Source organism: Dasypus novemcinctus, chromosome 11 (genome assembly GCF_030445035.2).
Source record: "Dasypus novemcinctus isolate mDasNov1 chromosome 11, mDasNov1.1.hap2, whole genome shotgun sequence".
Classification (NCBI taxonomy): Eukaryota; Metazoa; Chordata; class Mammalia; order Cingulata; family Dasypodidae; genus Dasypus; species Dasypus novemcinctus.
The window spans coordinates 86,244,108-86,261,680 of record NC_080683.1 but is presented as its reverse complement, the minus strand read 5'-3'; the positions used below and the strand labels follow the sequence as shown (position 1 = coordinate 86,261,680).

Below are 17,573 nucleotides of genomic sequence, written 5' to 3'. Positions count from 1 at the left end.
TTCCATTTTATATGTATCTCAGCTTAATGTTCTGTAGCTTATAAAAGACATATTTACTTAGAAGAAGCTCTTGAGGTATGAAAGGGCCATTTCAAGCCCCCCGTTGATCTTTCCCATGAGTTATGGGCTGAGAGGAGAAAAATTCTGAAAAAGTAAAGCATCTTCCAATTTAATCGGATGTTATAACCCTGGGCAATTCATTTTACTTCTCTGGCTCTCTCTGTTCTGCTCTCGAAAAAGGAAGCAATTATATTAGATTGTTTCTAAGGTCCCTCCCAGTTCTGTGAACTGGTACTGTGCCAAAAGTAATGTAGGATTTTATTAACTAAGTATTTTGGAGTATCTCCTATTTGTTGGGATTGTGCTAAGCCCTGAGGAATACAGTCCCTGCCTCTGAAAAGCTGACAGATTATTTGGGAAGGCAGAAAAATGGAAATACAATTATTATTCAGCTCGATGAGTGTAGTAATAGAGATTTGGCTGTTGAAACTCACAAGAAGGACTTTTGTCCTCCAGAGAGAAGGAGAAAGTGTTCCAAGACATCAGAATGGCTTTGTAATCAGGGGTCATTTTATCCGGGTAAAGTACTGGGCATTAACTTACTTCCTAGTTTATAGGAGGCCAGCAGGTGGAAGCCCAACAGAGTTGACACAAACTGGCTCTTAATCAGAATCTTTTACTAACCAATGCTCCAATCCCCCTCCCTGTGGAATGCAGAGTTATTTGGCTGTTTTTGTGGCTTATGCGTCATTTAGAACTCATCTTGACAAAGAAAGCCTGCAAAATTGGCAAAATGTTAGAGTCACCGTTACCTAGAACTTTCGCAGCTAGCGGTAGTGAGTCATAATGGGTGAGGAAAGAAAGAAAACTTCTAAAGTGAATTCTACCCCCGTCCTTTGATGCTACTTTTTAAAAATAATGTTTCAAAAAATTTAAACGGATTTCCTTCAAATCTGTGTTCAGGCTTGCACAGCAAGGCCGAGCATTTGATACTCATCATGGATTTATTCCTTCCTCAATTCCGCAAATACTTGTTGAGTAACCTGCTCTGTGCTGCCACTGTGCATAGCCCTGGTGTATCAAACTGGAATAAAATATCTCCATGTGCTTGTAAACAGCTAAGGTGCAAGAGAGCTATGTGTTCTTTGACAGAGGGCGGACAGATGGGAAGGCTCCGTGGGCTAAGGGGGCTCGAGAGCAGAGGCACAGAGCGCGGGCAGGACGGCATTAGACTGCAGCGTCAGGGGCACCCCGGCCTTGTGTGCTGTGGCCACCCTGATGGTATGGTGGGGCCTTGCGTTTTTTATGACATGCCGCAGGATATATTGAGGTATTTGGGTAGAGTGTGCAGAACATCAAGCCCAGTTTAATTAGGGACTGTTTTTCCTAATGTGAAAGACCATGATTAAATTTCGGAGTTCTGGAGTGGATGATGCAGTATCTGCTGCTAACAAGAAATGGTTAAATCATAAACACAGCGTTCTGTTCTGAGGGAAGACTCCAGATCGAGTTTTTTATGGCAACCCCCAAACCATATGTCTCCAGGAAGTGTGCCTTGCAGTACAAAATTAATCAAAGTAACAGTTGCTGTTCCAAAAAATAAAATGTTGAAATTCTAGCTAGCTAGCTATCAAGCTATTGTCTATCTATCCATCCATCCTTAAGAATAAGCTAGGCCCTGTAGATTCAGGCTAAAATTTTTACAAAAATCTAATATATTTACTGCTACACACACACACATCCAAGAAATTGGGATTAAAGCAGCTCAGCCCTTGAGTATTTCAAAATAATGGTACTGCATAAATATACAGTTGATTATTGACATGATTCTTGCCAGAGTCCCAAAATTTTAAGGGCTCCCTTTGCCAGATTCTATTTATGGGTTGGCAGACATATAATTCAAATTTTTGGGATACAATATGAAATGAAAACAAATAAGATCCCTTTAAGTTAAATAACAAAAAAAATTCAGAAAACATTTATTTCCTGGAGTCTATTTTCCTTTCTCCAGACCTGATCCACTTTATGTGGCTAAAATTACAAGGGGTCTTAGAGTGAGTGAACATAATTACTTGAATTTGGAGCTTAGCTAGGAGTTACTACCATCACTTATTTTGCTTGCAAGCAAGTTTATTGAAACTCTGGCCATAAATCTTAACAAGAAAGTTTGAAAAATCAATAGTTAATTAATTTTTAGGAGCAGAATTTTACCGTGTACACCAAGTTGTTTTCAAAAGTTAATGTCTTTCAATGAGATGATTAATCAACAGCTAAAGATGGAAAACTCCTGCTTTTTATTTTTGAGCTAGGAGGGTAAGGGAAACATTAGAAAAGAGATGGAATGGAAAAGAATGCCTTTCCAAAAGTGATACAGCTGTGCACGATGAAATCTGTGGAATAAGAAGAAATGTTTAAAGTAAGAAAAATGTCTTCACTTTTGATAGAATAAAACCCTAGATCCCATGTTGGCAACGGAGGAACAGCTGGACCTCAAAGCCCTGACTCTTGGGCCTCTGGCTGATAGTCAGCACTCATCCCTTTGGCCCTTCCATAGGCGCAGAGCTGGAAGGGCTGCTGTTTTCATTTTAAAGCTCTGACCCAAGAGTGACCTCTTCCCTTTATTTACTAAGGCACAGATGAGACCAGGCTGGAACATTTCACCGGGACTTTACTAAAGGCTTCTAGTGATTTCACCAGACCATCTGCATATGAATCACCTGGAGGACTTATTAAAATGCATGTTCCCAGGCATTAGCCTCAAAGACTGATTTTGGAATGGGACCCAGGAATCTGCATTTTTCCTAGGTGATTCTCATGTAGGTGAACCACACTTTCGGAAACACTGGGGGAGGGCTAGAGTTAGGTTCTAATTGTGTCAGGGAGGAATTATGAACATTCCTACCCAGATCTGCCATTATGGAGAGTCTTAGGTACAAAGAACATTAGCTAATGGGATTCACCATGGGGATTTAAGGAAAATGCCCTGGAGCAAATGGCTCAGGCTTACGAGGCCTGGGTGGGTTTTGGAGACCCTCAGAATGGCCTTGGCCCAGCTCCTGCAGGAGCCGGGGCACGGTTCAGAGTGCCAACAAAGAAGGCGATGTTTAAGGCCCAGGAACCTGGCTGGTAAAACATGGCCCACTGAACACGATCAGCTGTGACCAATTAGATTAGCAACTTCTGCTTTCGGTGGGTGGATGGGTGGGGCCTAGGAAGTGGGCAGGCAGAGGTATCGTTTCCTTTTATCTGTGGGAGAATAGTAGGAGATGAATTATACAAATTAACATGTTGAGGCACCCAGTTCTTGTTGCTAGAGGGAAGATTCAATTCCATTTTCTATTGTTATTTTTTCCTTTAAACTGTGATGGAGTCTAGAGAGGTAGAAAGATACTGGGTGGGCCCTGGGAGAGCAGCGGCAATCCTCCAGGTGCAACGGCAAGAACCAGGAAGGAAGGAGGGCCCAACAGTGGGCTCTTGATACTAATGGCTACACTTTTGAGCCTATGCACCTGCAATAAGAACAAGGCCTAGAGTAGCATTGTGCCTGGGGGTTTCCTCCTGACAGCCTTCATGTTACTCAAATGTGGCCACTCTCACAGCCAAACTCAGCGTGTAGATGTGATGCATTCCCCCCAGCGTGGGACACGACACCCGGGGATGAGCCTCCCTGGCACCGAGGGATCACTACCACATACCAGCTGAAGAAGCAACTAGAAAATGACCTTGAATTAAAGATTCAATGCGGAACAGCAGAATATACCTGTCTACATATAATAACATGACTTCGGGAAGCGGTTTGACCTAATGTAAGGGGGAAATGGAAAGGAGAAATGAGATTATAAGGCTGTGAGTCTCTAAAAAAGAGTCTGGAGGTTGTCAGAAGGAATACCCCTATGTACAACTGAACAGAGTCTAAGAGACAGATAAGGTAGATACAACCCCAGGTATTGGTTCTTTTGAGGGATAAAGAGACCCACGGGTTCTATGGTCATGGCAGAAGGGGTTCACTGCCATGACAGATGGCCCTTCTTTGGAGCTGGTGTTTCTGCGTGATGGAAATGGACTCTGAGGGGATCTCTTTTCACAAGACTTGCATGCTACTTTATTGGAATTGTAGTTGGTGCTGAGTTTAAGATATATGTAGGGGATTTGAATCTCTGGACTGATAATATGACACCCAGGCCCAGAGCCTCAACAGACTTCAGCTCCTACACTTTGACTTATTGGACTTACTCCACTCAGCTAACATGGAGTTGAAGAAGGTCAACCACCACAACATGGAGCCTAGAGTGTCTACAACTAGAAGCGGGAAGAGTGCATCCAGTACCCATGTGGAATCTAAGCCCTCACTTGACATAGGTGTGGAATGGACACAACCAATCCAATGTCCACAGAGGAAATGTGAAATGGGTGTGGGAACGGTAGCCATGGTGGCTGCTGGGTGTGGGGAACGGGAGGAAGAGATGAGATGTGGAGGTGTTTTCGGGACGTGGAGTTGTCCTGGATAGTGCTTCACGGACAATTACGGGACACTGTAGATCCCCCCAGGGCCCACTGGATGGAATGTGAGAGAGTCTGGGCTATGATGTGGACCATTGACTATGGGGTGCAGTGATGCTCAGAGATGAACTTACCAGGTGCAATGGATGTATCACGATGATGGGAGAGAGTGTTGCTGTGGGGGGAGTGGGGGGCGGGGGCGGTGGGGTCGAATGGGACCTCATATATATTTTTTAATGTAATTAAAAAATAATAATAATAAATAAATATTAAAAAAAAAAAAAAAAGAAAGAAAGATACTGGGTTGAGGGGAAAAAATAACTGCATAGGGTTTGCACTTTTTAAGCTTTCCTCTGCAATGTCCAAATCCTAGTAGAAGATGCTCTCGTAGTCACTGATAAATAGTGTTGGGATGATTTTGCCAGACCAGCCCTAGATTATAGCAAGAGTATCGCTGCTGTATTGGCTGAACAGACTCCACATAACATGTTATCTTGGTCACAGAACTTGCTTTCTTTGGTTTCAGCAGCTTCAGCTGTGCAAACTGTATATACCTCAGACACAAGTCAGAATCCCTTTTGAAGTATATGTGCTTCATGTGCAGTGGAAATTAGAGACTTGCTTGAGCCTGACAGATACACATTCCCTTTGTGTTTCTGATCTAATTTTGATGGAGGAGTTAAGAGAAGTGGTTCGGTTAGCTGAGGAAGAGCTTCTGGTCTGGGGCCCTCGCCGTCATTCCCGAGAAGAAAACTGATGAGAGCAGCACATCACGAAGAAAACTGTGCTCTTGGCAGGCACTGCGCATTAATTTCACTTGCCCACTGATTAACTGTTGGATAACTGCATGTCCCTTTTTTGGACTTTAGTGGCCCCACTTTATCTGCCTGAGATAAGGGCTGGATAATCTTGTGCATCTCCCTCCAAGATCAGTGCCCCTAGTTTTATCTCACGTCTTGCCACAGGGCCCCTGGGTAACAATGACTTGCAAGCCTTGCAAGCACTCTTCTGTATGACTGGAATGCCCTGCCTCGGCTGAGCCTTCTCAGCCGGCTTCTGTTCATCCTCTACAACTAACCTCTGCAAAGCTCTTCCTGACCCCTGTTCCCTCCCACCTTTGCTTCTGATTTGTTCTCCCCTCTACACCCTGTGCAAATGGACACAGCTGCTCTTCACCTTCCTCCAAACCTGCTTGTAGTCTCCATGAGGTTACTTAGGGTCTTAGATATGAAATTCCTCCAAACATTTTACAGCACTCTTGTGTTCCCCTGGGGAGGGGAGTGGTTAGCAGTGGAGAAGGACATAATTCTTCTCTGATGGTTTTCAGGGAAACAGTAAGTCCCTACCTGCCTTTTATCATTCGTTTTAAATTATTTACATTGATTTCCAATCTTTTCAGATTGCATGTAATCACATGAGTACAGACAGCCTGGCTACCGACTCTGGCCCTGAAAAGAAACCCTGGTCGTCTGTCTGTCTTGATGACAGGTTTGGCTTAGCTCATCAAATCCAAAAGAAGCAGTGCCGCCTCTACTCTTTGGGGTAAGTACAGTTTACCGTAGAAGAAAACAAAAACTCTTCTGCAGGCAGCCAAAGTCTTTTAGGCAACACAGGTTATATGAATGGTGGCAGTGTATAACAGGTGCTACAGTTTGTCTTCTGCGATCGGTTTGTTCTGCAGCTGCAGACACTTGTAGATTCACTGAGCTCCCCTTGGTCAGGGCCACTTTTTCTTCCATTCTGCTGGTAGTAAGTGGGCAGTCTCAGTTGTCAACATGAGAATGATCCCCTTGGCAAAGCCAGTGATTTCCAGCTAGAATTAGAGCATCCTCATTATAAAGAAAGAGAAGAATATTAATGAATACAGCTGGAAAAACATCAACAGTTAGGATGTTAGAAATTTTATGTGCAGTTAGGACAAATGACTCAAGGTCTGTTGGATTTTTATATTTTGTGCCAATGGTTAATCAGTGTATTTTAGCTTTACAGTTAAAAAAAAAAGGGAAGAAAAGGGAACTCTTATGAAAACCATGTGATTTTTGGCAAAACTGTTTGGGAAAAATTGATGTTTAGTTATTCAGACTGAAAGTGCCCTTGATGTACAAATGGATTTAGGGAGCTTTTTGCAAAAGGGTGAATATAAAGTGATGAGAATGATATTTCACCAAATACACCAGTACTTATATAAATAGTCCTGAATTTAAAAATGAGGTCTGCCTCGAAAAAAGGCAGGAGGGAATTATTTTTGTTTGAAATATCCTGTTCCATAGACTGTGGAAGCGGTGCAATTAGGTTCACAGGCTAGACCCCTGAAGTTCTTTACAAACAACACTGGAGACCCTAACTCACTTCACCGGCTTGTTGCTCACTGTCTTAGTTTGCCTGAGCTACATTCACAAATATCACAAATGGGTTTGGCTTCAACAGTGGGACTATATTGCCTCACCGTTTTAGAAGCTAGAAGGCTGGCTTCCTCCTGGGATTGGTAGTGTTCTGATACTGGCTGGCTGCAGTCCTTGGTGATCCATATCCACAGGAACCTGGATTAAGATTTAGAACATGTGTTTGTTGGGTACATCATTCAACCATCACGCTTACCTGTTGGGTTCTTCATCTACATGGCGTACATCCAGCCCCAACCAGAATCCTAGATGGTGACGGTGAGGGGCAGGCACGTGGGTGATGGGGAGGTGGACCCAAAGGTCCTGACACCTGGAGAATTACTATCACTGTCAAACTGTGACGTGCCAAAGTCATTAGTCATTGTGGATTTTTTTAAAAATCAAAAAAGTACAACTAAGTGTTCAAAGATGGGAACATTCTTAATGGGTTAAATGATGAGTAATGGCATTTATCGGTGGAGCCTGGCAGACAGTAGGCATTCAGTACATAGTTGCTACATAAGAAATTGCTTCATTGGAGGAAACTGGAGGGGGTGGGGGAGGCTGGTTAAAAGTGGAGGTAGATTAGAAATTGCTCAGCCAGTTGGTTAGAACAGAGCTCTTTTTCTGGTTGCCCACGAGCTATGCTTCGAGATTTTAGGAACGATGGAAAGTTTAGACAGTAGAGTTTATTCCATATCACATAAAAAATGTATGAAAGTAGGTCATAAAAATAATTGCATAATACCACATGCAAATTGGAGATTCTCAGTTTGGTCCTATCTTCTTTCTCCAGAATGCCTTTATGTTTTACTTAATATTTTACACCCTAGAATAATTTCATTTAAAACATATAACTGAGTAAAATGAAATTGGGAAAGCTGTTTTTGGGGAAAATATTTAAATTCCTTTTTGCTTTCCTTATACTTCAGAGACCTTAGATAAGATAGCTCTGAAATAAGATTTAATATTACATGTGAAAAGGCAGTTTCTTACTTTCATTTAAATGTTCACCATTCAATATCAGCTTTATAAAAGCAGATAAGAACAGCTGAATTCCACTGGGAAAAGAAATGAATAAGTAATAAGAGGCAATATTTGATTCGAAACATGAAAATGTTTAATTGAAAACTGGAAACTAAAGAAAATGTTTCTGGCGGCGGACTTGGCCCAGTGGTTAGGGCATCCGTCTACCACATGGGAGGTCCGCGGTTCAAACCCCGGGCCTCCTTGACCCGTGTGGAGCTGGCCCATGCGCAGTGCTGATGCGCGCAAGGAGTGCCCTGCCATGCAGGGGTGTCCCTTGCTTAGAGGAGCCCCATGCGCAAGGAGTGTACCCCGTAAGGAAAGCCGCCTGGCGCGAAAGAAAGTGCAGCCTGCCCAGGAATGGTGCCGCACACATGGAGAACTGACACAACAAGATGAAGCAACAAAAAGACACACAGATTCCAGTGCCACTGACAACAACAGAAGCAGACAAAGAAGATGCAGCAAATAGACACAGAGAACAGACAACCGGGGTGGGGGTGGTGAGGGGAGAGAAATAAATACATAAATTAATCTTAAAAAAAAAAAAAGAAAAGAAAATGTTCCTGACAGCTGAAATCAGATGCTTTGAATTGTGAATCTATATGTTGATTGCCCTCTCCCTTAGGGTTGAGATTCTAGATTTCTTAGGTGAATTGCTTGCTGGGGTGCAAGAAGATAGCTGGGTGATGTGGGCCCTGGATCCCCAGGATCTGGGAGTCCTAGGACAGTTGTGAGTTAGGCTAGAAGGGTCGGGGGCTGGTGAGTTGTATGGCCCCTATATTTTCAGGCAGTAGGTGCACGTAGCCCCAGGGCTGTTGCAGCAACCAGACAATGCAATTGCTGTATTCAGTAATTCCCAGGCAAACCCAGGGCGTTAGGTGCAGCTGTGACTGGGGGTAAACTTCCTGGAGTGAGGTAGGAGGGAGGGATTAGAGGGCATCTGGGGTCAGGAGAAAGAGGCTGATTGCCCTCCCTTCTGATCCATTTTGCCCCTTTTCTCCACCCCCAGTAACTGAAGAAGTATCACCTCTTCCTTCTCTCTGATGTCTGAAATGTCTTTAGTAGGAGGCAGAGCTTTTTATTCCACACTTAAAGTAAAAAACACTTGTCTGGGAGAGAGTGCTCTGTGTGAAATTCAGTTGACAATTCTAGCTCTGACCTGTGGTAGAAAAGACCAAGATATTGGAGAAGGCACTGGAAGGAAGGCATATATTATGGAGAGGGGACGAGAGAAGAGAAATAAGAGAATGTGGGTTCAGATGATAATGTTGTCTACCTCACTACTTTGGACAGGGTTCGCCCTGTAAGTCTGATGTGTTTTGTGGAGTGGTGAAAGTGGGGTGGTGGGGGGAAAGGTGGGAGGTGGGAAGCCAGCAGATAAAATCACCTATTTTAGCCTTCTTGTCAAAGATTGTATTTTAGGGGTAGGAGTGGAAATATAAGGGAAGACTTAAGAGTTAATATGTAGGTTCATCATTTTCACCTCTTCTTTTTTTTTTTTTCTAAAGATGTATTTCTCTCCCCTCCCACCACCCCTCCATAACCAAGATGGTTATTTTCTTATCTTTGGAAATTTAGCCCTATAGTTCATCTCCTTCCTCTTTCTTCAGCTCTCAGACTTATGACCTTTCTATGGTGAAAACTTTGCTGTGACTTCAAACCCCTTCATTAATGTGTGTGGAATATTTGTAAGCATGAGTTATATGATTTTATTTTTCCTTCATGTGGGAGGGGTTGCAGTCTTAATTAAACTTTTACTTTAGAACATACCTCTTGACTGTTTATTTCAAAATTGGATTGTGGGAAGCAGACTTGGCCCAGTGGTTAGGGCGTCCGTCTACCACATGGGAGGTCCGTGGTTCACACCCCGGGCCTCCTTGACCCATGTGGAGCTGGCCCATGCGCAACGCTGATGCACACAAGGAGTGCCCTGCCACGCAGGGGTGTCCCCTGCGTAGGGGAGTCCCATGTGCAAGGAGTGCGCCCCGTAAGGAGAGCCGCCTGGCGCGAAAGAAAGTGCAGCCTGCCCAGGAATGGTGACAACAAGATGACGCAACAAAAAGAAACACAGATTCCCATGCCGCTGACAACAACAGAAGCGGACAAAGAAGACACAGCAAATAGACACAGAGAACAGACAACTGGGGTGGAGGGGAAGGGGAGAGAAATGAATAAATAAATCTTTAAAAAAAAATTGGATTGTGACAGGAACTGCTAACTGTCCCCCAATATCCACTGTCCTCTTCATCCTTTGGTAACAGAACTCTTTTTTTTTTTAGATTTATTATTATTTATTACTACTGGGTGCACTCCTTGCGCATGGGCTATGTGGGGACACCCCTGTGTGGCAGGGCACTCCTTGCGTGCATCAGCACTGCACATGGGCCAGCTCCACATGGGTCAAGGAGGCCCAGGGTTTGAACCACAGACCTCCCATGTGGTAGACGGACGCCCTAACCACTGGGCCAAGTCCGCTTCCCAGTAACAGAACTCTTGAGTGTATCAGGGCACATGAGCACTTGCATATTTTCTAGGCTTCCTTACAGCTCTGTGAAGCCATATGACTAGCTTTAGGCAACAAAATTTGAGTGGAAGTGATGTGTACAAATTCTAGACCATGCCACTGAAAGGAAAGAATGTCACCTCCACTTTCCCTTTCCCTTACCTGATGGTTAGAATGCAGATGGGATGTAAAGAGATAAACAACTTGCTTAGACTTTGAGATGGGAGCCATATGATTTATATTTCATGCTTCATGGAAGAAACAAACTATTTCTATCACTAAATTTTCTGCAGTGATTCTAGTTCAAGTTAAATAAGAGCAGAAAATGGTTTCCTTAGAGAATAAATACAATTTTTGATGTAAATAATGTTTTATCATTTCATAATAGTTATTTGTTCAAAAATATTTCCTCTATACTACTTTGTGAGCTTCTTCAGGTCAAAGACCCTTTATCTGTTTGTCCCTGGTGCCTTATATAGTACCTTGTACATATAAAGTACTCCATAAATACTTGTTTTTATACATGAATAAGGCAATGAAAAGTAGCCCATCACCTGTCATGGTGAATATTGGGCTGTACATTTTGGAAATTCCAAACCGTACCCAGCAGTTTTCTTTTCCTTGGGGCAGCAATCTTTAAGTCTGTCGGTGATCATTCATTTACTCAGCACTGGGGATTCAGAGATATGTAAGACCACCACAGCCCTTTTCTTCATGGAACTTGGCTGTCTACTGACAATTCCTTGGGTCCCTGAGGTCACAGATATTCCTGCCATGATCCTGTGTGTTGTGCTCATCTGCAGTGAGGTAGAGTGTAAAGGATTTGCCTTTCCACTGCCTTGGAACTACCCATATTGGATTTTACTCCCAGGTTTTAATTTCATTCCTTGGAAATGGGTGTGCTACTTTCTTACCTCAAAGTACTATTGAGAGGAATTATCTAGGAGAGGTGATGCATGTGGCTGGCACTTACTGGTGTCAAACTTATATAATCCATCTGCCTTCTTCCTTCTATTGTTGCTAGAGGGGGATTTAGATACTGCCTTTGCTAGAACCATATGGGACTAATATGTCCTTACTTTAAAATATCCTTACCTATGGAGTTTCCTGCTATGTAAGAGTATTTAGTGCCATGCTTACTTTAAATTTTAAGTTTGAAATTTTGCATATTTTGAGTGCTTAATGGAATGTCTGCGTCTGAAACATGATGGTGAAATTCAAATGAAAAGTAAAGAATATACAACTCCTGTTCAAATCAGCAAATCAATCAGGAATTGTTTGACATGGATTGGGATGGGGCAGGTCTTTGCTGACCAACACCACTGGAAATGACTGAGATCTAGCAGTAATGATATACTGATTGTGTTAAGTGTGGCACCTCCTGGGAGTTTCCTGGACTCTGTTGTCCTTTCTTAAAGAGAATAGAAAACATTGGACTCAGCTTCCTACAATTAAAAAAAAATTATTGAAGTATATCACTCATACATAAACAATAAGTATATAGAAATAGTTGTGAACTTATAAAACATATATAGCATTGTACAGGACTCTTATACCTCACCCTACAACCAATACCTTGCTTTGTTGAACATTTTTAACTAATGATTAAAGAGCATTATCAAAATATTACTACTAACCAAAGTATTTTCCACCAACCTACCCTATTATTATTTTTGTATCATTTATATGTGAATATACATAAACAACAAGTGTATAGTAAAAATTGTGAGCTTACAAAGCAAACATGCATAACATCATAAATGCAAGAATATATTATTACTGCTAATCACAGTCCATAGGTCACTCCAGCTGTATATTTCCCGTGCTTCTCCACATTCCCACCACCCTGTAATAGTGATGCACATTTGCTCTAGCTCACAAAGGACACTCTTGCATCTGTACCATCAATCACAATTCTCATCCACCTCTTGGTTTACTATGCTATTCAGTTCCTAGATTATTCTCTGGCATTCTGCCAATTTGCATTTACATACCTAGACTACCATTTTCAGGTACATCCCCATTTATAAACTAGCTGTTACTTACTATGTGTTACCATCCACTCAATACATTTCCACACTTTTACAGTAAAGCTAATTAAAACTTCTACATACATTAAACATCAGTAGTCCATCTTAGTCCTCCTCTTATCTCCCTTAAGAATCCACCACCTACCACCAGGTCTTAAAGCTATTTTCCTACAATTTCTTCTAGAAACCTTATGGTTCTTCCTTTTATTATTAGGTTTTTTGATGCATTTTGAGTTATTTTTTGAATAAGGTGTGAGATAGGGGCCCTCTTTCCTTCTTTTGGGTATGGATATCTAGTTCTTTCAGCACCATTTGTTGAATGGACTCTTCTGCCTGAGCTGTGTGGATTTGACAGGCTAGTCAAAAATCACTTGACCATCCATGTGAGTCTGTTTCTGAACCATCAGTTTGGTTCCATTGATCTATGTGTCTGTGTTTCTGCCAGTACCATGCTGTTTTTACCACCATAGCTAGGTAATATGATTTAAGGTCTGGAGATGAGGGTTCTGTTTTCCATTTTAAGATGTTTCTGGATTTTCAGAACTCCTTACCTTTCCAAATAAATTTGATAATCATTTTTCCAATTTCTTTTAAAAGTGCTGGTAGAATTCTTTATCGGGATTGCATTGAATCTGTATATCAATTTGAGTAGAATTGGTATCTTAATGATATTTAGTCTTCCAATCTGTGAGCATGGAATGGTCTTCCAGTTATTTAGGCCTTTTTTGATTTCTTTTAACACTGAGTTGAAGTTTTCTGCATACAAGTGCTTTACATCATAGGTTAAGTTTACTCCTGACTATTTGAGTTTTAACTGTCATATTTTATTTTTACCACTCTTTTGACAATTTTAGTTACTTTTATTGATATAATCTTCACTTCTAGACTCTCTTCCAGCCACTCTCTCTCCTGGCTTTTCTTTTCAGGCTCTAGCACACCCTTTAGCATTTCCTGAAAATCTGGTCCTTTGGTTAGAAATTCTCTCAGTTTCTGTTTATCGGTGAATATTCTAAACTTGCCCTCATTTTTTGAAAGACACTCTTTCTGGATATAAGATTCTTGGCTGGAAGTTTATTTCATGTAGTATCTTAAATATATCATACCATGGTCTTCTTGCCTCCATAGTTTCTGGTGAAAAATTAACATTTAATCTTATAGGTTATCCCTTATATGTTATGTATTGCTTTTCTTTTGCTGTTCTCAGGATTCTCTCTTTGTCTCTGGCATTTGACATTCTGATTAGTTCCCTGACACCTTGTTCAATTTTTTCCATTCTTTTCTTCATCTGTTCTTTTGTATGTTCACTTTCAGAGGCATTTCTTCAAACTCACCAATCCTTTCTTCTGCTTCCTCTAATGTATTGTATGATTCCAATGTTTTTTTTTTAAGATTTATTTTTTATTTTTTTATCCCCTCCCTTGTCGCTTGCTTTGCTGTCTGCTCTCTGTGTCACATTTGCTGCATGTTCCTCTGTGTCTGCTTGTCTCCCTTTGTTGGGTCATTTTGCTGTGCCAGCTGTCTGTGGGTGTGGGCTGTCAGCTCTCTGTGGGCACACGTTGTCAGCTCTCCATAGGCACGGGCCAGCTTGCCTTCACAAGGAAGCCCTGGGAAGCGAACCCAGGGCCTCCTGTATGATAGACGGGAGCCCAATCAATCGAGCCACATCTGCTACCCTGATTCCAATGTATTTTTAATTTCATTTATTGCTCCTTTCATTCCCATAAGATCTGCTCTTTTTCTAGTATGCTTTCAAATTCTTCGTGCTCATCCAAAGTCTTCTTAATATTCTTAATCTCTTTAGCCGTCTCCTTGAATTTATTAAAGAGATCTGTTTGAACATCTATGATTAGTTGTTTCAACTCCTTTATGTCACCTGGAGCCTTATTTTGTTCCTCTAACTGGGCCTTATCTTTCTCTTTCTTGGTGTGGATTGTAATTTTTTGTTGGTGTCTTGGCATCTGGCTAACTAGAGTATTTATTCTAGGTGCAGCTTTTCTCTTTAGTTTAGGGCTTCTTGCCCTCCCCACCTTGCTGGTTGTGTAGTAGGCTCCAAGGATGTAGTGTAGCTGTGGAGGCTCCAGCTGCCCTCATTTCCCCAGGGACTGATGAAGCTTCTCCCAACTTTCCCCTTTGCCAGGGGTATGGACAGAGTCACAGCGTGTGTAATAATCTGAGTTGTGCATTTCCAGACTATAGTTGCTCAGAGAGACTGATGAAGCTTCATGCTCCTTTCTTCCCTGCCTGGGGTGGGGATGGAGCTGTAGGTATGGGCAGCAATCTGTGCAGTGCCGGTCCAAGATGACTGCAGTTGCCCTGGCAGACTTCCGATTATTCAGTCTGTGCCAGCCAAACATATCTGCATTTACCTGGATAGGCTTGTGCAGGGTCTGCCAGTTTCCTCCCTGCCAGAGGTGGGGCTGAAGTCTAGGCTAGGGCTGCAGGGCGATCTGGGTGAAAGAAATTGGTTCCTACCGTCACTGTGATTTGTTGCTCAGCCTGGCTTCCTTCCCCTCATGCTGGGGACGGAGTAAAAATGGCGGCCACTGGCCTCTTTCCAATCTGGACAGGTTCAAACTTTAGCTGTTGTTAGGGTTATATTTTAGCCAGTCGAATTTACTAATCAGTAGCTGAAACTGGTTGCCAGCCATCTCTTACTCCCCTGTTTTTGGGAAATGAAAATTCCAATTCCATCCACAGAATAGCTCTTGGGGCTGCCTGCGGTGCCTGCGGGGTAGGATGATCACCAGTCTCCATGGCTTGGCCGGTAATTTCCCGGAGAGGCTGGTGCAGGTCCCCCCACTTCCTCCCTGCCAGAGGTGGGGTTGGGGCTTAGGCTGGAGCTGCCATCTGGCCTGGATGGAAAGAAGCCGGTCCCTACCAGCACTGTGATTTTCAGTCCGCCCCACTTCCCCTCATACCAGGCGCAGAGTTAAGATGGCAGCTACCAGCCTCTTTCTGACTTGGACAGGCTCAAACTTCAGTTGTTCTTAGAATTTTGCTTTGGCCCACGAATTTACTCTTCAGTAACTGAAGTTGGTGCCAAACCATCTCTACCTCCCCCATTTTTGGGAAGTGGAGTTTTCAAATCCAGCCGCGGAACAACTCCTGAGGCGGCTGTTCCTCCAGTGAACCATGGGCACTGGTCTCTGTGGCATGGAGCGATCTACTTACGAATCTTCTCTGCAGATGGGCAGTCTCCTCCTTCCATTCCTTCAAGGATGTTGCATGATGCTCATCTGGCCTCCTGGAACCCCCAAACAGGTGCTTCAGCTATCTCCAGATAGTGCTAGGTGTTTACTAACTGCCCTGTAGCAGGAGCGACTCTAGGAGCTCCTTACTCTGCCACCATCTTGCTCATTGATCTGTGTTTCCTAAAATTTTTTAAAGCAGTTTTATTGAGATATATACATATTCCATACAATCCATTCAAAGTGTGCAGTCATAGCTTTTAGTATAATCACAGAGTTGTGCATTCATCACTATAATCAATTTTAGAACATTTTCATTACTACATAAAGAAACACCCCATACTCCTTAGCAGTCACCTCTGAACCCCTCTATCCTTCCCCAGCCCTACATAGCCACTCATCTAATACTATTTCTATAAATTTATTTATATTTGCACTTTACATAAATGGAATCATATACTATGTAGTACTTTGTGTCTGGTTTCTTTCATTTAACATAATGTTTTATTAATCACTGTAAAATTTTAAATTAGAGAAGTTGTAGGCTTACAGAAAAGTCATGTAAAAAATACAGTGTTAAAGAAGACAAAAAAAAAAGAGAGAATTTTAAAAAAAGAAAAAAAATACAGTGTTACCATATACCTCCCTAATGTTGACACTTTGCATTAGTATGGTACCTTTGTTATAATTGATGGAGAATGAAGACATTATTGCTAACTCTCATCCATTGTTTACATTAGGTATATCTCCCGCATAAACCACTCTATTAATAACACCTTGTAATAGTGCCATACATTTATTATAATTCATAGAAGAGCTTTCGTATATTTGATTTTATATATATATATGAAATAATAAATATTTCTTATATTAACTACAGTCCATCATTCCCACAATTTTTGTTTCCCTCTTTCTTCCTTGTGTCTCATAAGAGATTGAGAAGCAGGCAAAACTGTAGAGCATAGCTAAAATAGTACTATTTATTTAACTAAATTCTTGCTTGGTTTTCAACATCTGTGTATATTAACATTTGCTCTGCCTTTTGTTTTTATACTTACCACAAACTTGCTTAATTTAAGCTTGAAAAAGTACAATTTTGAATAAGTGAAAGTAAGGATTATAGACACTGATTAAGCCAATGTTTATTACTCTACAGTGTAGTATATATTATATGTTAAGATTAAACGGATTCTATTTAGTAAAAACAAGGCAAGTTAACCCTCCAAAATTACAATTTGTAATAACTTCATATTATCTAATGTATCATACACAACAGTTCTTCACTAATTTAAAGATTATTTTATATGTGTGTATATGAGCTTATGTTTGTTATAATGGAGAAGACTTGTATATATGTGGAAAATTTCTGGGAGGCTAAACAAAATAACTGTTAAGCTTGATTATCTCTGGAAATTAGTGGCTAAGGATTGTGATAGAGAATTTCACTTTTCATTTTATATATTTCTTGCAATTTAAACTTTTTCAATGTGTATTTTTTTAAATGTAAAGAAGCTAGTTTAAACTGAAAACATATCAATATATAATAAAGTACCTTACCAAAAAAATTTCTTTTGGAACTGTATGTGACTGATTTAATTCTTAAACTTTACTGAGGTCTTGATTAAAAGAAATACATGGGGAGTGCATGTAGCTCAAGTGTTTGAACACCTGCTTCCCATGTACAAGGTCCTGGGTTCAATCCCTGGTACTTCCTGAATATATATATATATACACACATTTTAGAGTAGATAGTTTTTTCTGGAATAAAAATTAGAAAATTCACAGAGAAAGAAATTATTCACATTTTTAACTCTATAAAGTTCATGTGAAAATTATATTAGTTTTTTTTAACATATTATTTTATTAGTGAAGCTACAAAACTGCCATTTTCCAGGGGTAAACCATGATAACACTACTTTGCTTCTTCAGGTTCAACATATTC

At 41.3% G+C, this 17,573-nt stretch overlaps 1 protein-coding gene across 2 annotated transcripts in view; it reads left to right on the top strand.

The window, feature by feature from the left end:
* Positions 1–17,573, top strand: part of METTL24 (methyltransferase like 24) — a 143,057-nt gene that overhangs the window by 49,553 nt on the left and 75,931 nt on the right. For both annotated transcript variants that reach the window (XM_023583930.3, XM_058307285.2), the window contains one exon: positions 5,900–6,042. In XM_023583930.3, coding sequence (XP_023439698.2) covers positions 5,900–6,042 — 143 coding nt within the window. The remainder of the gene's footprint in view (positions 1–5,899; positions 6,043–17,573) is intronic.